The 18,046-nt window shown below is 41.4% G+C and overlaps 7 protein-coding genes across 7 annotated transcripts; 3 read left to right on the top strand and 4 right to left on the bottom strand.

Annotated features, from left to right (window-relative positions):
• Positions 1–430: 430 nt before the first annotated feature.
• ATC70_008400 (uncharacterized protein) lies at positions 431–1,761 on the top strand (the record flags this gene model as incomplete). The annotated part of the gene is made up of 6 exons (XM_064827649.1): positions 431–461; positions 526–629; positions 753–811; positions 887–927; positions 987–1,138; positions 1,225–1,761. 6 exons carry the CDS (start codon positions 431–433, stop codon positions 1,759–1,761), a joined length of 924 nt encoding a protein of 307 aa, XP_064686933.1.
• A 3,521-nt stretch (positions 1,762–5,282) lies between these two features.
• Positions 5,283–6,854, top strand: ATC70_008399 (uncharacterized protein; the record flags this gene model as incomplete). The annotated part of the gene is made up of 3 exons (XM_064827648.1): positions 5,283–6,188; positions 6,267–6,409; positions 6,485–6,854. 3 exons carry the CDS (start codon positions 5,283–5,285, stop codon positions 6,852–6,854), a joined length of 1,419 nt encoding a protein of 472 aa, XP_064686932.1.
• A 156-nt stretch (positions 6,855–7,010) lies between these two features.
• On the bottom strand, positions 7,011–8,898 carry ATC70_008398 (uncharacterized protein; the record flags this gene model as incomplete). Its single annotated transcript, XM_064827647.1, has 6 exons — positions 7,011–7,139; positions 7,194–7,456; positions 7,512–7,837; positions 7,893–7,962; positions 8,016–8,507; positions 8,568–8,898. The coding sequence occupies 6 exons, from the start codon at positions 8,896–8,898 to the stop codon at positions 7,011–7,013; spliced, it is 1,611 nt and encodes a 536-aa protein (XP_064686931.1).
• Positions 8,899–9,119: 221 nt separating this feature from the next.
• Positions 9,120–10,913, bottom strand: ATC70_008397 (uncharacterized protein; the record flags this gene model as incomplete). Its single annotated transcript, XM_064827646.1, has 1 exon — positions 9,120–10,913. The coding sequence occupies one exon, from the start codon at positions 10,911–10,913 to the stop codon at positions 9,120–9,122; it is 1,794 nt and encodes a 597-aa protein (XP_064686930.1).
• Positions 10,914–11,742: 829 nt separating this feature from the next.
• Positions 11,743–12,790, top strand: ATC70_008396 (uncharacterized protein; the record flags this gene model as incomplete). Its single annotated transcript, XM_064827645.1, has 5 exons — positions 11,743–11,764; positions 11,850–11,899; positions 11,976–12,242; positions 12,307–12,481; positions 12,564–12,790. The coding sequence occupies 5 exons, from the start codon at positions 11,743–11,745 to the stop codon at positions 12,788–12,790; spliced, it is 741 nt and encodes a 246-aa protein (XP_064686929.1).
• Positions 12,791–12,835: 45 nt separating this feature from the next.
• On the bottom strand, positions 12,836–14,301 carry ATC70_008395 (uncharacterized protein; the record flags this gene model as incomplete). Its single annotated transcript, XM_064827644.1, has 2 exons — positions 12,836–13,861; positions 14,017–14,301. The coding sequence occupies 2 exons, from the start codon at positions 14,299–14,301 to the stop codon at positions 12,836–12,838; spliced, it is 1,311 nt and encodes a 436-aa protein (XP_064686928.1).
• A 111-nt stretch (positions 14,302–14,412) lies between these two features.
• ATC70_008394 (uncharacterized protein) lies at positions 14,413–17,401 on the bottom strand (the record flags this gene model as incomplete). Its single annotated transcript, XM_064827643.1, has 4 exons — positions 14,413–14,682; positions 14,745–16,386; positions 16,445–17,033; positions 17,089–17,401. The coding sequence occupies 4 exons, from the start codon at positions 17,399–17,401 to the stop codon at positions 14,413–14,415; spliced, it is 2,814 nt and encodes a 937-aa protein (XP_064686927.1).
• Between the last annotated feature and the right edge of the window lie 645 nt (positions 17,402–18,046).

Genomic DNA, 18,046 nt, shown 5'->3' with positions numbered 1-18,046 from the left:
AAGAAAATTTATGTGCTTATGCAATGGAATTGATTTCACATGGAGATTTAATCTTGTAAAATGATTGTTGTTTGCAATAATCGGGTTCCAGCGGAATACATGTGAGAACTTGCCACCAATTTTATCTCTGTCAGCAAAAATTGGATTGAGGATCTTAACTGTTACTCAATCTCTCCACACTTTGGTTTGATTGGAGGATCGCTTCATTTCACATGCCCTTTTCGAATCACTCCAAGCTCAGTTGGATTGCTATTGCAAACAATTATACCCTGCTCAAGTCACTTTCCCCAGATTATATTCATGACACATCAAATATCAGTTGTTGTGTGTGTGTTTTTTTTACTGCCATTTAAATCTTTCTTTTTTTGTATTTCCTCTTTTTCTTTCTCTCTCTTTCTCTTTTATTATACAAAATTTATAATATATAAACATGTCTGATAACGTTGCTCATGCTCTTTCTGGTAAGCCATTCCGTAGCTTGATGTAATGGCGAATGAATCGTAACATTCAATTCGTTTTTTAAAGGTGCCGGTGGAGGTATTGTCTCTATGGCCTTGACCTATCCTCTCGTTTCCATCAGTTCTCGTCTCCAAGTTCAAAAGAACGATGCTAGCAAGGATGCTTACAAGGTAAATCATACATACAATGCGTACCTTGATTTCATGTAGAATGGCACATGAATGACGGGAACTTAATTTTTTTAAAATTGTAACTGTGACAATAAATGCTCATCGTCCATTGTCCATTGGTAGAACACTTTGGATGCCTTTGTCAAGATTCTCGCCAAGGAAGGCCCCAAAGGCTTGTATTCGTAAGTTTTATATAACATCATAACGTGACGATACCTTGTTTGCATGATGCTGATTGAATCAAATGTGCTTTCTAGTGGTTTGAGCTCCGGCATTTTCGGTATTGCCATCACCAACGGTAAGTTTTATATCAAATACCATTAAAAGATCAAAGCGACTGATAAACTATTTCATAAGGTGTCTACTACTACTGTTACGAAGCTGTTAAAGCTATCTTTGAAAAGGCCAAGGGTAAGGGTAAGCCCATGAGCACTGGCGAATCCATGCTTTCCGGTGCCATTGCTGGTTGTGCTGTCGTTATGGCTACTCACCCCATCTGGACCGTCAATGTAAGTTATATACTCTTTTGTCTGTGGGAAGACGCATTGGAAAAAAGTCGGTCATCTAATATTAGTCATGGTATTTCTTCATTTAGACTCGCTTGACAGTTAAGAAGGGTGTTGAAGGTGATGAGAAGGCTGCCAAGGCCAATGCTCTCTCTGTTGGTGCTCAAATCCTTAAGACTGAAGGTATTGCCGGTCTTTATGCTGGTGTTCGTGCTGCTTTGGTGCTGGTCATCAACCCTATCATCCAATATACCGTCTTTGAGCAAATCAAGAACAAGGTCTCTAAGCACAAGACTCCTGGTAACCTTGATTTCTTCCTTATGGGTGCTATTTCTAAGCTTTGTGCCACTGCCATCACTTATCCTTACATTGTCATCAAGTCTCGTATGCAAGTCAGCCAACAAGGTGAAGAAAAGTACAGCTCCATCTTGGATGGCTTCAAGAAGATCATTGCCACTGAAGGTGTTACTGGCCTCTATAAGGGTATCTCCTCCAAGATTGTTCAATCCGTTCTCTCTGCTGCTTTCTTGTTCCTTGCCAAGGAAGTTTTGTTTGACTGGTCTGTCTGGGTCCTTGTTCTCCTCGGTGCTCGTAAGGCACGCATTGCTGCCCCCGTTAAGGCTTAATTAACAAATCCCTACCTTATGTATTCTTTCACTTTTCTACTTTTATAATAAAATACAAAACACTTTAGATGGCTATGATCATACCCAAACATCAAGTACAAATTAGTAATAAAGTTCAAACGTGGGCATCTCCGCTAATTTACGAAGTTAATTACCCATTTGATCGAAGTGGATCTACCACATTTTCAGTTGCATTGTTCAGTTATGTATTACTGGAGTTTACAGCCAACATATCGTGTGTACTGATCATAAATCACATCAAAGACTCACATTTATATGGGCAATTTACAGCATTTAGACTGATCAAATAAAAAATGCATGACAAACAGAAAACAGAGTATCTAAGCTAAGCTATAGTACATTTTCATTCGCAAACCCATTCTAAGTAGGCTCAGAAGCATCGATTACCCATGATGAGAGGGTCATTGTTGATTTTGCCCGTAGAACTCAGTTTATTCTCCGACCTCTTTTTTTTTTTCTCTCGAAATGGGAATTCTTGATCAATTTTCGACTTGATCTATCTATTTCGCGAGATTCGACTATGTACAATGTGATGATCATCCCATACTTTCTAATACATTCTTGAAGTACTTTCTGAGGCGCATCCAATGGTGCTTAATACAAAAGCCATTTAGATTAATATTTTTGAGATATGCTAGAAAATACGACTTGAGGTTTTTCTTCAAAATGTCGAGATTTTGTATACTGAGGCCTCATAAAAGTAATTTCAGGGGATGCGCTGGATCGAGAGAAACTTTTTGATATGATACATACCATAGAAAAGTCTTCTTTTTTGAGGTCAAAAACGCGATCGTTTGATTTTCGATGAAAACTATGAGGGGTATCTCATGTTTTTTGGGTTCCCAAAAAGTTGAGCAAAAGATGTCAGAAAGTTATTACTACACAAGTACAATTGTTTGACATTATTCCGATGGCTCAAAAAGGTCTACATGTCAAGATGTAAAGGCTTGAAAACTATCCAATTTGGTTATGTATTGCTTTATAGAGTGTATTTACACGGCATAAATCACATCTTTGGTAGCTGCGATTTACTGGAAAGGCAGTTCTGTAGCTTGTGCAATTTTTAATTCGAATAGAAGGCATATTGATTTTAATAAAGCTGATTCATGAAAATTTTGATATGTTATGTTGTTGGTAAGCTTGATAATAAAGGAATGAGAACCCGAATTTGCTGCTTGAATACTATGGTTTTGACTATTCGCTTCGCTACAATCAAGCCCTCGTATAGATCAATACTACCAAATGCTGGATTAGACGGCTGATTACCATGGCTTTGCACCTTTGCTTCGATACGGTAAATCCTCTCTATAGACCAATGCTATCAAGTGTTGAGTTAGATGCGTTAGTATGTTCTTGTATATAGTGAAGAAGACTAGGATAATCACCAGGTTGCTAGCAGTTTGGCTTCCAGTGGAGATTGCTGTTGAACAAGGCGACAAAGATCTCGTCAGCCAATATCTGGCATAGATGCCTTTGTATTTTACCTCAATTCGATAACTGCAAAATCCATGTTTTTGGAGATTATTTTTTTTTATTGGATCAATTTTGAAGCGGACAACCACTGCGAAATGTCTAAAATCCTCTATTTTGGTACAATTGTCGAAATAAAACACTTTGCCTTTTAACTCTACATATAGCCTTCATATCTCATAAATATGTCAACAAGTGTTGCCCTTGGGAAATACCAATGAGTCGGGTTGCCCTGAGGGGATCTATCATTTACAGATGTCAAATTTCAGGAACCAAGGTAGATAAAAAAAAACCCCGCTTATGCTATTATATAGCATGGTGTTCTGTGTGAAATTAGACATAACGTATTTTGATATCGTTTAATACAGAGCCAAGACTGATGCCTTATTCTACTTTTTACGTATTTGGCGACTTTTTTTTTATGACAAGCACATCTTATAATTGTTTATTAGTTTCAATCTTACCAGAAGATACCGTTGAAGGGCATAATTAATTCACGCCATGAGAATACATATACTTCGTCTCAGCAAAACAAAAACATGTCAACACAACCTTCAGATATATGATGGAGAAGAGAAAAGGGCCTAATATGAGCTGGAGTTCCTTGCAAATAATTTTCTGATCTGGAGTAGCATTTACAATTTTTCTGTGGGAAAGCAACACGATGGGATCAATACTGTTTTTGATTTGATTGATTGAATATAAAAAGAAGACTGATCTGGTACAACCACTCTATTTAATTTTAATAGATTCCTCTTCCGCGCTACTGATGAAGTGGCCTATACTCGATATCAGTGGTCTCAATACCTATCTGACCTAAAGCGTGATGGGGCTTAGGATCAAACGATAAAGGCGTGGCTTTGTAAAGCACTTTTTTACATGGTGAATGTAAGCAGTTCGTGATCCAAGAATACAAAGAGAAGAATTTGTAACCAAGAACCCAATATACATGTATTTAAGCCAAGGAAAATGGACTTCTTTAGATTCTTAATAAGAACCAGGAGCCTTGATAGGTTAAAAGAGGTCGTTGATTGTTGTGATGTTCTCAACTGAAACACCTATTTGAGAATTGGCGTAGTACCAAATCAGCATTGAATGTATCACCATCTTTTTATCTTCATAGTGCACACCTGAACGCGTGCTTGCTGATGTCTTTGTATTGACGGAATGCCCTTGAGAAGCTTCCTTTTTTTTTTTGGAAACTAATAAAGAAGGTTCTCTTGTTTGATTTGATGGATAAGATTTCTGCGATGCTAAATGCAGCTCACCCAATCCTAGGTACGTTTAAGCTGAATCGTAGGTATCGGTCAATCATTTTCATGTACGGTAAGAGTGGTACTTGGTTTGGTGGCACCATTTTATTCAAACGCTATTTATTGTCATAGTCATAGCACATATGGACACTGTTCGCCGGGATGTGCACTGTATCGTGTAAACGTAATAGGCAAACATGGAGTCTTTCATCACCGAGATGAGAATCTACGTTGTTTCATGCCCTCCGTAAGTGTTTGTTTTTATGCCTACAGTGGCAAACAAACGATACATGTGTGGGCGTGTGTGTCTTGTACGCCTGCCGTTTTAAACTGCCCTTTCTATTAAGCTTCAGGATGCATACAGACCGAGAGTCAAATTGATAGGGAGGGAATTGACCCACTTTCCTTGTTAATTGCTACACCTAAAAGCGGGTATTCTAATCCATTATGAACAGCGAAAACCAGTTGATGTAGCTTGACATGTAACACAAATACTAAATATTAATCAAGGGAAACCCAATTTTTTGGCCAAAAATCCTTTAAAAACCTTCAAGTTTTTCTTTTCTCGTCCTTTTTCCCTCTTTTTTTCTTCTTCTTAAAAAAGCTAAAAAGGTAAATGTCTTGCGATGTGAACTTGAAAGCTTCTCCACACTGTTGGAATGTGGAGAAGAGAGAGAGAGAGAGAGAGGGCATTTGATTCTGAGGAGGCGATTCTTCATTGTTAAATGTTCGCGTTTTATCAGAAAAGAAGACTAACACAAGTGAATTATCTCGTAGATGTCAAAGCCTTTCAAACCGACTACTTGGGCGGCTATCAACAACGCTACTCTTCCTGCTGAAGGTGCTGGTAACCAAACCTTTGATAACCGTATCTTGGCTGGTGCTGTTATCGGCATTCCTGCATTCATCTCTTATACCTTGGGCTTGCCTCTCTGGGCCTTCCCTATTGTTGCTTTGGTTTTGTTCCTTCCCCTCTTGGCATGCACCCTTTACCTCTTCTCTCGCTTTGCTCCTCGCTATAGAAACCACATCCCTCTTCCCGGTAAACCTATTGAACACTACTTGACCTTCCACGATGCTGAACTCAAGGCCAAGTACAATGGTCGCAATAAGATCCCAATGGAAACCTTCTTTGAAGCTTATTTTATCGGTAAGGTTGATTTCAACGGCGATGCTTTGGAAATTATGGAACTTCGTCATGATTGGGCTGCTTTTGAGTTCACTGTGGGTCAATTCAAGTTCTTCTTGACTCAATGGCTCCCTGAGACTTTCTGGCACTCTCGTGAACAAGATGAAAACCAAGTTCGTGATCATTATGACCGCGGTAACGATTTTTATGAAGCCTTCTTGGGCCCCCTTATGGTTTATACTTCCGGCATCATCTCTGATCCCACCAAGCGCGAAACTTTGGAAGAAATGCAGGAGAACAAGATGAAGCTCGTTTGTGAGAAGCTCCACTTGAAGGAAGGCGAGAAGCATCTGGATATTGGTTGTGGTTGGGGCACCTTGGTTGCCTATGCCGCTAAGAACTACGGAAGTCAATCTACTGGTGTCACTCTTGCTCGCAACCAAGTTGCTTTCGGTGAGAAGCGTATTGAAGAATGGGGCGTCAAGGGTAAGGCTAACCTCCTCTGCATGGACTACCGCGATATTCCCAAGAGCGAAAAGTATGACAAAATCACGGTAAGGATCATTGTTATTAACCGAAGCGCTATCGTTCCTGTTGTTACATTTACTGACTTTTAACCTTGCGCCCATCAGGCTGTTGAGATGGCTGAACATGTTGGTATTCGTCGTTTCCAAACCTTCCTCTGTGAAATCCGTGAACTCTTGGAAGATGATGGTCTTTTCTATATGCAAGTTGCAGGTTTGAGAGCTACATGGCAATACGAGGATTTCATTTGGTAAGTTATCTCTGTCATTGGAATTACACGTGAAGGTTACATTGAAGATTTAACGTTTGTAACTTTACTATATAGGGGTCTTTTCATGGCTAGATATATTTTCCCTGGCGCCGATGCTTCCACTCCTTTGTATTGGTATCTTCGTCAACTTGAAATGGCTGGTTTCGAAATCCACAATGTCGATACCGTTGGTGTTCACTACTCTGCTACTCTTGACAGATGGTACGAGAACTGGATGAAGAACAAGGATGCCATGAAGGCCAAGTACGGTGAAAAGTTGGTTCGCATTTGGGAGATCTTCCTTTCATGGTCCGTCATTTCTTCTCGTCAAGGAAGCGCTACTTGTTTCCAAATTGTTGCCAACAAGAACCGCAACTCCTTTGATCGTGCTCAATTGATCTGCAACCGCACAAACCCCTCTGCCTGGAAGAGCAAGACTGGTTAAGCGACCCCCCAATGTATAGATCAAACAATAACCAAAAATTATTACATGTTTCTTTTATCCCCCCCCCCTTTAGTCTACTGTACAAAGTGTATGTACCAAAATAAATATTTATTCAAAACATCCATTCAGGCACACGTGAGACAAAGCGCTTGTTCTTCATTTACGAGAGCTTGATGAGGTCCAAATAAACACATTATTATTGTTATCCACTGCGACAATTGTCTTGGTGTCATACGAGCAAGATACATCGCGAATCATTTCACTGGACATGCTGTGCGATAAGATCTACGTGGTGCGTGTTAATGAGGCGTGTGTATTGACCCCAGATAGCATACTCACTCGGTTTGGTTCGAATTGTTCTTTACTGCCGTCCTCCAGAGTTTTACTCTCTTTTTCATTACCAATGTCATAGATGTATATCTGTCCATCATAGTCTCCAGCTAGTAATACTTTCTGTCCAGCAGCCTCAATCACTTTGAATTTGAGGCCCGTGCAATCTGCTGCGTCTGGCCAATCCAATGACAGTTTGATATCTGCATCAGTCCTTGTGCTGTTTGCAGGATCCCATACTAGAATTTCCATATCTGCTGATCCGCGCGAGACTATGTGGATTGTAATGTCAATATCAAAGCCAAGATTCACGAGGATTGGCTTTACCTATGGTATTGTATAATGCACTCTTTTCATCTCCATCTTGGCCCACAATACAAACATCATCCACATACCCTTCATGCCATTCATCTCCTGCAGGGTATTTCGTTGAACTTTCTACATGTGATACTGTCTGATGCTTATTTCCTTTTGTTCTTTCTGATCTGAACTTTGTCGCCGTTTGACGGTATTTATTAAGCTGAGCTGAGGAAAGGTTGAATTCGATCATGTCGCCATTGTTGCATCCAACTACCAGTCTAGACAAGTCGTACGATATACTCACAGCGGAAGGATCGCCTGATTTTGGAGGTAAGATGAATTCAGCCAAGCATCTATGGTAGAGCAAGTTAGTGCTCACGCTGGATACTTGTGGCCTTCTTCTCTTACAATGAGTCGTCCATCTTCTTGGTAGGTGATCCGATATCCCATAAACGAACCGTTTTATCAGCAGAAGCGGCTGCGTAGTAACACATTAGTAAGCTGTCGTACATTACATCCTTGTCAACCTACTGAACAACCAACGGGGCTCTGTTTTGGCAAATGTCATGGCCAAAATTGCCTTCTGGTGGCCAAACAGGTATCGATAGCAATCGTTTTGCAAAGGGTTCAGTAGTTTGACTGATCCTAATCGACCTGCAACTGCCAAGACATTACAAAAACTCACTTCATCCCCATCATCCAACAAGTTTCCATCAAGCAGATCCTCTCCTTCCAGTCGAGTCCAAGCCATACAATAAAAGATTTCTTGGATTTCGCTGTGAGTGTACTTTTTTGTGTATTTGCCCAATGCTGGATCTGCGAATAGAACAGTATAGGATCCACAGAGAGCAAAATTTTGAAGTTCACCTGGCTTTTGTCGGTCAAATGGCCCCACATCGCTGGCGACAGGTTCGAATTCGCAGCACCAAATATCCTTACTGTCCTCTGTATCCTCCTTGTCTCTTACAGGGACATTGAGTTCGGTGTGTCCCTTTAAAACATGCTTCAAAATGTAGGTGCCATCTATGCGTTCAATCAAATGTCAGCATTCATATAATGACCTTCAGTGTTCCGTTATTCTACCTAGCAATGGCAGTTTCTTGCGGGATGCATGACTCTTTGCGGTGGTCTTTTTGGGTGACCTTGATGGAGTTGCGTTCGCGGCCTTCTTCTTGCCCAGAGGTTCAAAATTGGACTTCTCGACTGACAATCGTTGGGCTGCTGCTCTGCGGGTGGTAGGCTGATTAGGTATCTTTTTTACAGCTGCTTGGTGATCAGAATTTGAAGCTTTGTGTCTCTTTGCTGGCTGCTGATCCTCTTGCCAGCTACTGATTCTCTTTGATGCTCTGGTTGCTCTACCTGTTGTGGGTTTGCTATCTAAATTGTTCCGAGAAGATTGTCTTGTTAGCGTCATTGTAGTCTAAAGATAATTAAGCTGTAGTTAAGTTAAACAGTTGAAAAAGAAAAAAAGCCTGACAGGCGCGACTACACCTGATTTAATTAAGGCGCGCGATGAAGGACCTCGCGCCCAGGTGACAACTGTTATTATCAAGCACTGACTGTCTGGCCCAAGATGTATGCATGCCTTCATATAAGATACAAAGAGTAAAGTTCATTTATTTTGGTATCGAATGCTTACGGTGTCTCTGACATTACACTTGTGTCGATGATGGAGGCATGGCGAGCCTCGATTTGTATGTACACTTTAGTCTCATCAACATTTGGTACAGGACGTCTCATGTCGCCATGCTTTTGATGATAATATGTAGCCTTGCCATTGACGATGAACTTGAAATACGTTTCGTACAAAGACTCTATGTGAATTCTCTTCATGTCTGGCTGGTGTGTGAAAGAGAAGACAAGCGCAATGTTGGTATCAGTGCTTGCTTCGTCTTTGTAGGCATTGACTTGAGTTGAAAACGTCTCCAACGAAGGGCACTTGTCCAAGATATTCCTGAATGTCTGGTTGATGTTTTGAGCTCCAAGAACGGTGAGCTTGAACTGGCAGTAAGAAATGTCCAAATGCACAAGTTCACAAGGCTGGTAAACAAGAGCATTTTCACCGCTGGACTGAGACATGAGAGCTGGCGCTTTTAGTGCTTTGATCTGTGGGGCACTGTTTAGAATGGACACAATTACTGTGGGATTGTGCTGCAATAGTGAGCCACGGAAGGTGTCAATCTCGACCACTTCCAACTGAGGAATTTGTTCCATTAATTGAAACATGGTATGGCCATACACGCCATTGAAGACGTACTTTTCTCTCTCGTTTATGGTTAATTTCTTGAGGCTCTTTGTCTGACTGGATTCTTTCAGAAACACAAACTGATCTGTCGATTGTCCATCCACGAATACTGTCAGATCTTCAAGTGCGACCTTGTATTCTTCCATCACTTCCAAGGTGGGTCGAGAGATACGGTCAAATTGCATACTGTACTTTTTCAGCCGCCAGCGATTATGCATAAATAAGTAATCGTCCGCAAGATCTGTACTTGATAATGCTGGATACATGAAGTCTGGATAACTGAAGGAGAAGGAAACCAAGTTTGGAAATGTTCTAGTAAAATACCCCAGCCATCTTACTCCATTATAGGCCCCAAAGGTCAAAGGGTTGACAGTAACCTCCAGATGTTGAACATTTGGAATCAGTGCTGAAAGCTCTGCAGCTTCGTTTTGTCTCCAATGCTCTTCCTCGCTCAGGTAGCCCCTATCGTCGGTATCTATATCCCCTTGGTAGTCGTAAGCAGTATCATCGCCATCTTCATTGCGATCGTCCAAATTGAGCAGCCTCAAAGTAGTAAATTGTTTGAAGGCGTCGCGGTTGTTTTCTAAAGTACATATTATGAAAGGTGCGTTCACTGCTGTCAATGAATGAGCGTTCGAGGCTAAATGAAGAGGTATTTCCAAGTTAAATTCCACACAATCGTTCGAATCTTGTGGATAAACCAGTTTGATATCTTCAAGTTGAGTTGCAGTGGATGTCTCTTTTAGCAAAGCAGTTGATATCTGATGGCGATTGCTACCATCATCAATCGTTTTTATGTGTCGCCATTTTGACACAGCCATCTCGAAGGTTTGCTTATCCTTGCTATTGTTCAAGGGAATGTCTCCTACCCAATGCAATGTTGTGATGTTGGGAAAGATGTGAGGCAGACGAGCAAAGTCTTCCAGCTTCATCGTATTTACACTGATTGACAAGACTACGACGGACTTGCCGTAAGTGCCTTCAAAGAAGCGCAGCAATGGAAGGTATTGTGAATGAGAATCAGCAGAATCCTCGGTGACAGCATGCAACGACACCTTTTCAAACAAGCCATTGGACCGAAACCAAGTGCACCATGAACGACATGTCAGTGCGCCCTCTTGCTTTTCTCGGTGAGAGAGGTGATTTGATACCAAGAGAGCAACTTCTAAGGGCAATTTGTTCATAAAAGTGAAGGAAAGGTAAATTTCTTTTATTTTCGGATGCTCTCTTTCTGACGTTTGCCGGCAAACAATGTGCGATTGGAGGAGATGTGCTTAGGGGCTGACTATGGATGTGTCCCCGCCTTGGACATTGCTGAATAAAATTACAATACTTGATATAATGCAAGGAACGGGAAGAGATGTAGCGAGCAAGTTGGCAATCCAAATAATAGTATAGACCAAGATTGAACATCATATTATTGTATTATCCCGCAAAATGGAATCTTTAAAGCTGCCAGATTTTGACCACCTAGATACCATTTACAGGCCAATTGAGCATCTCAATGCCATAGCATGAGCGAACCTATGTACAGCTGTTGTCTTTTTTAAAAGCCTAAACGGCTACTGATTGGAGAAACCCCATGAGTGTTGTCTCTATTAGTGAGCTAAACGAGGTTAATGCGTCGAATTGGAGTGCAATGTCGAGATTCAGGGCATACTATAAAACCCGATAAATCAAGCTAGAAATCATTTAGAAACACAGAAGCAATGGTACCAAAAGCCTTACAGAGCTTAAATCAAGAAATGACATCAATTTGGCATGTTTGATTTGTATGGCAACCATCACTTGCCCACGATCTTCAGATCAAAGCAATGCAATCAGGACATCTTGTCACAAACTCATCGTGACTATACAATCCGAAGAGTGCAAAGATATCGATTGATTGAAAAGGGTGTAGTATGTATGCGAGAACTTTTCTTTGCTTCTTTACTTACTTTTGCCCTTAGTTTCCGTATATCACACATTACTTTTTTATTTGATCTCTCAAAACAAAAAAGAAAAGATTAGAAAATGGACCAATACAGCGATCCTCGTAAGTAAATCATCAATGATGATTCTACAAAAGAGCTACATGAAGAGGTTCATGATAAAGGCTAAACTGAAAGCATTTCATCTAGAAGAAGGCCAGTTAACTCCCATGGATACGGACGACAGAACAGCATTATCGGTAATGAACAATCATGCGCTTTGGTATGTTATGGACGACATGTACTCATCAAATATACAATGCTTTGTTTTGGCAGTGGATTAGCTGGTTTTGCTCGAGTAAGAAGCATCAGTACTACACAGAAGTCGATGAAAAATTTATTGAAGATCCTTTCAACCTCATTGGATTGAACCAGCATATTCCTCTATACAAAGAAACGCTCGAGATTATTCTTGATTTGGAGCCTGATGATGCCATGTACAATCGTGTACCCGACCTGAGTTTACTAGAGCCAGCAGCAGAGCTGCTATACGGCCTCATTCACCAAAGATATATCCTAACAAAGATGGGCATGTTGCAAATGGTACTACTCCATGGATAGTTTGCTCAATTAATGCTATGTCTGCTCACATTTCATTCCTTGATAGTACGAGAAATACGAACAAGGGGACTTTGGAAAATGCCCTCGAGTCTTTTGCAACGATTGCCATCTATTGCCTTGTGGGGAGCATGATATACCAAAGCAGAGCTCAGTTCGCCTCTTTTGTCCGAATTGCAAAGACATCTATATACCACCCAACCCAAAATATCAAGACATTGATGGTAAAGAAAAAAAAAAAAAAAAAAAAAAAAAAAAAAAGCTGATCCACTTGATAGCACAGCATCTCATCCCTCTTGTTTGCAGGCTCGCATTTTGGCACAACGTTTCCTCATTTATTTTTCCAAGCATTTCCAGAAAGTATCAAAGTGGTTGAACCGAATATATACGTAGCAAAATTATTTGGATTTCGCATCAGTGACTTATCAGCTGTTGGTCCTCGTATGCAGTGGTTAAGAATGACGAAAGATAAGCCTGTAGCAATTACAGCAGAAGGGGAGGAGGATGAGGATGCGGAAGACATGATGGCTTGATTTGTCTCGATTCGTTTTTTTAATTCTAATGAAAGTTACAAGTTTTTATTCTTTTGATGCTTGAGTCAATTCCTTTAGTCTATTGATCTCTGCTTGCATAGTGGATATCTTATCGTCTTTCAGGCGCGAATCTGTCTTTAGTCGAACAATGTATTCATAGGAATGTTGTAATAATAAAACTTTGCTCATCAGTTTAACTTCTTTTTCTTTTTCTTCCCTGACAGATTCCTCTTTTTTCTCAGAGTCATTGACCATGACTTCTACAATTTCTCTTCTGAGTGAATCGAAGCTTTGCTTTAAAGTATCCCGTCGTCTTTGCTCGGCTACTTTGTGCGCCGAACGTCTATTTTCTATGCCAGGTGTCTGGACCTGGTTGATCAGGTGACTGTTTCGGAGATCCGGTTGCAAGAAGGGAGATATGAGTGGTTTGAGAGATCTTGGTGAAGAGGTTGTCATGGGAGAAGAGGGAGCCAGCTTTCTTTTCTTTGCTGCAGATGATGACTCTACCACAGCTGAGGGCGGTAGCGAGGGCATAATATCCGCTAATTCCCTCTCTTGTACGGGTGAATCTAAGGATGCTTGACTGAGATGATGACTCATATTCATAAGAGATCCAGGTGTAGCAGGTATTGTAGGGAGGTTTATATGGTGGTTTTGAGAGGAATGAAGCTGAGGGCTTGCCAATGCAATCTTCTGTCTCAAACTTGGGCGTTTCTTGGTGTTATTGTTATTGAATGGCAATGGTGATGGTGGCGTTTGGGACCGATTGGATAACATGGCAAGCGGACTCTTTCGGTAGGTTGGAGATATAGTCGGTGAGATTTTCATCTGTTCTCGTAGTTTTGATTGCTTTGCTTCGATTTGTGCCAATTGCTGAGCAAGCAATGTTGGATCTTGCATGGCATTGACAGAATCAGAGGGTACATTCGGGTTGAGCTGCTGATCAACATTTGGCAGCAATGCAGGTGAACTGAGGGGCGTAAAGTACTGTTCACCTGGTGGATCTAAAAACTGATAGATTTCGCTAAACCTCGGCGTGATGGCAGGCGATACAAGAGGGGTCAAGAACTCCTATTTAAAAAGTATTGTAAATACATACGGTGTAATTATATAAATCAAGCAACAAAAATTGTGAAAATCGCCTTATTTAGGAGTGCCATGCCCTTTTCCAGCGACAGAAAGCGTATGTACAGAAAATGTGTAGAATTTTTAAAAAAAATACGCACCTCTAGTTCCTCTGTGTGAGGATGTATCGGGGGCGTACAGTAGTTTGGGGTGGGCAAAGGGGTCGACAGAGCTTGCTGAGGCAGAAACGAAATGTCATGGTGTGCCATGTTGGATCCATTACTACCATCAAACTCGTTTGGTAGAAACTGTAGATTATCAAATGCGAGCAGATCGTATTGCAGCTGATCCAGCAGATCTTGTTGATCCTGTTGCTGCTGCTGCTGCTGCTGCTGCTGCTGCTGCGATTGTTGTTGATCCAAAAAGCTGTTTTCTACAGGATCCATAGTTGTCGAAAAAGAAAGAAAAACAAAGAGAAAAGATTTTTTCGTTGAGAAAAGCTTAAAAGAGTTAAAAATAGGCAGGAAAAGGGTATTTTATATATCGGTGCAACAAGATTAATAAGGATTTGCTGATGCTTTTGAGTTATTATTGTTGGAAGATTGTCTATCTGCTTGTCTCTTGACAAGGTAATTCAGCTTGTCCATCACTTCCTCTAGCTTCATTTTACGTTCTTGCAGCTCCAGATGCTTCTGAATGGGAGGATTCTCTCGTGCAAATTGTTGGATTTGACGGCGATCCATCTCATACACCAATCTGTTATCCACCTCACGAGGAAATTGAAAGAAAAACTCATTTAGTAGCTCAACTTGAATAAACATCACAGCCTGCAGGGAGATAAAGTGCGTTAGTCATACTACTCTTAATGAGGCATTTACATCAAACTCACAGTGTAGGTCAGCTTTTCAGCAATCACATTTAGAAATGCCTCGGGGCAGTACTGCTTGTTCTCGGACGATTTACATTGGCGACTCTTCAATGCTGCAATACGGTACTTGAGAATCATGGCTCTGTCTCGCAGATAGATGGCATCCTTGGCCTTTTCGAGAAGCTTGGGGTTGTAGAATGATTTGACAACTTCCTCCTCTTCGTCATCTTGGTAAACAGCATCTTCAATTCTCTCTTGACGGCGGGTCTCTTCCTTTTCTGAATCCAGCACATAGTTGATGGCACTCTTTAGTTTCTTCTTGCCAACCGAGTTCTTGATAGCATTCGCCATTTCATCGCACATTTCAAGCTCTTTCTCGAGCAAAGAGATGGAGCGCTTGACACCGTCGTTCCATTCGCTATCGGTCACCTCAACTTCGAATTTGTAGGGTTTGATGGTATTTTCCACTTGATCGCTAGTAGCCAAGAATTTAGTCCTTAAAATCTCGCTTGTAAACTTCATGATTTGCTTTCTTGTTTCAGGGTGGTGGCTAAATGACTCTGCGTTGGCCAGTCGTTCCATATTGTTCATCAGCACATCCACTACTAATTGGGTGGTTGATCTGCCAATGCCGCTCTTGGTCAGGGCGGCTGATGCGAAATCTACCTTGTACAGCCAATAAATATCCTCTGATGAGGCCTTTGGCAATTCCGCGATCTTGGGGTCACACCAATATTGCTCTGCACAGATATCCAATACTCTCTGCTCCAGCATCGTGCGCACTTCATGTCGTACTTGAGGCTTGCCAAAATTATTGGCAAAATCTTTGAAATCGTGTTTTAGGCAATCCATGGTCTCTGCTACGTAGGATTCGGCTGTCACCCTTCTGTCATTGTATTGAACTTTAAACTGATATTTGGCTTCTTCCAGCTCACGTTGCACTGCATCCACAATACTGTAGAGCGACTTGCCCATGCTCTGCTCCAGCACATTCATCAATTTGTGTCGCAATGTGGAGGTGCCGACTTGAATGTCTCTTTGGTTGAAGATGAGGTGAGATCTAAAGTAGGATTCTTCGCTCTTGATCAGGGCCCGGGTCATGTTTCCATCTGTCATATTTTCAGGTGCTTTGCAGACGACACCAATATACCCTAAATGCAAGGGATAGTCGGTATTGCGAAGAATAGCAGCACCCACCTGAGGTGGCACAAGGTCCATCTTGGTAATGACACCGATAGTGCGAAGCCCTAGGGGGTCCCATTTTCGACTGGCCTTGAGAGCAGGCGAGTTGGCCAGATCAACATTGGCGCTACAGACAGCCAAAATGATGTTGGGCCCACGGATATACTTTTCGCATAAATCTTCAATCTTGTTCTTGAGTGTCTCTGGTTGATTTTTGTTGGAGATTTGGATATAGCCTGGCAGATCAATCAATGTGAGGTCTGGAACGTTAGGAGAGTAGACTCGAAGTTCAATGGGCTTGTCAGACACGCACTCAGATTCGGAAACAGCCATGTTCAAATCAACCAGCGTCTTTTGAATCTTTTTAAAATCGAAAATCTTTCCAAGGCCCAAATCAGGGAATTCGCCGTACTCTTCTTCTTGATTTGGCGTATGGATCAAGGTCAATTCAATGGGTCGTCTTGTCACCATGTTGCTTCCTCTACAAACATGACAACGGATCTGAGCCACACTGCCGCACGACATGTCCAGCTACTTACTTTGGTAGGAATTCATGGCCAACAATAGCTTCAAGTACAGAACTTTTACCAGAACTCTGTGATCCAATGACAACAATGCTTGGTAATTTCAGCGTCTCATTATGGTCAATGGACATCAGTATGCTGCGAATCTCGATCAGCTTTTTGGTCAGCATCATCAACTGTTCGTCTTGTGCACTAATGCCATAGTCATTCTTCTTTTTTCTTTTGCTTCTGCTCTTTTCTACAGCTTCGTCCTCGCTCTCCTCCTCCTCCTCTTCATCGCCATTTGAGTAGAGTGTGAATCCAGCAGCAGCAGCGACAGCAGCAGCCGCAGCTGCAGAGTCTCCACCTCCACCTCCATTGCTTCCTCCATCTCCATTGTTTCCTCCTGAATGCTCTGATTTTGTTGATTTATGATTAACGGCTTTGGATTCTTCGACTTGGGTTGATTTCGACAACAGCAGGTTTCGAATGGACTGAGGTAGTCGTAAATGCAATTCTGGAATGGATACATCGATGCCCTGCACTGAAGCTTGAGCTTTCTGAAAGAACGACTCCACCGAATTCAAGCTATCTTGAACAAACCCTCTGCTTTTGTTTGCCATATCTATATGTTGAGCCCGTTTAGCAGCTGTTCATTTCCATTGACTTTAGTGAGTTACCTTGAAATTTGTTGGACGCAATGCTTGCTGTTGTGATAGTTGTTCCTGCAACGATAAAAGGCAAACGCACGGTTCTCAAAGCAAGCTTGGGAATCGACCATATGCTGATGGCTCTCATTTGAGGCTGCAAGGCTAATGGCGTAGTGGCATGATAAGTGCGAGCTCGAGTCGAATGAAACAGCAGTGAAGGTGGCGCTACCTGATGACGAGTAGCTGATGTATCGCGCAAGTGGTGATAGGATACTCTAGGTCTAGCTATCGTTGCTCTAGGGTGCAATATAGTTTTACTTGATCGTATGATACTAGACAGCATGCTGTTGTATTCGCAGTAAAAAAGTAAACAAAATGTTCTGGGTTGCTAAATTGCAAGTATTTAATAACATCCAATGCCACCCTCAATACAGTCACTGCGACCACGAAGCTCTACAAATTGACATGGTAAGCAAGCGATCAAGCAAAAGCTGGAGTATGAAGGGGCGTATTTGTTTGAAAGGGTATGATTGATGTGTGGTAATGAAATCTAAATCAGAAGCGCTGAGAGCAGGATGTCTTTTCTCATCCATCGCGCTTTGCGATGGAACCCCAATTATGTACCAGGAAAAAGTCCTATTCAACTAGCCTCATTATACATTCCAAACGTCAATAGTAATGCCACTCAAAACAGGAACTAAACATTTCAGAAATGTAACAACAGTGCCTGGTCTCTGCTAAACAAACATGCACATGTCTTGAGTCTTACCATTAACATCTCCATAAAGACGAAGCATAAAATGAACTCTACCGTCGTATGTATAGTTTAAAACACTTTTTTTCTTTTTTTTTATTGTGAGGTATATATACTAAAAGTTATGAGCTCCCAAATGATATTGGCACCTGTGTCCAAAACCTTGGTTCACCGTCAGAAAATAAGTTTGTTCACGCATAAAATACATATATATCCAAAGCAAAAAAAAAAGTC

The sequence above is a fragment of the Mucor velutinosus genome (genome assembly GCF_035048745.1).
Source record: "Mucor velutinosus strain NIH1002 chromosome Unknown tig00001561, whole genome shotgun sequence".
Taxonomy (NCBI): domain Eukaryota; kingdom Fungi; phylum Mucoromycota; class Mucoromycetes; order Mucorales; family Mucoraceae; genus Mucor; species Mucor velutinosus.
Note: the sequence above shows the minus strand (reverse complement) of the source record. Positions and strands in the feature narration are given on the sequence as shown.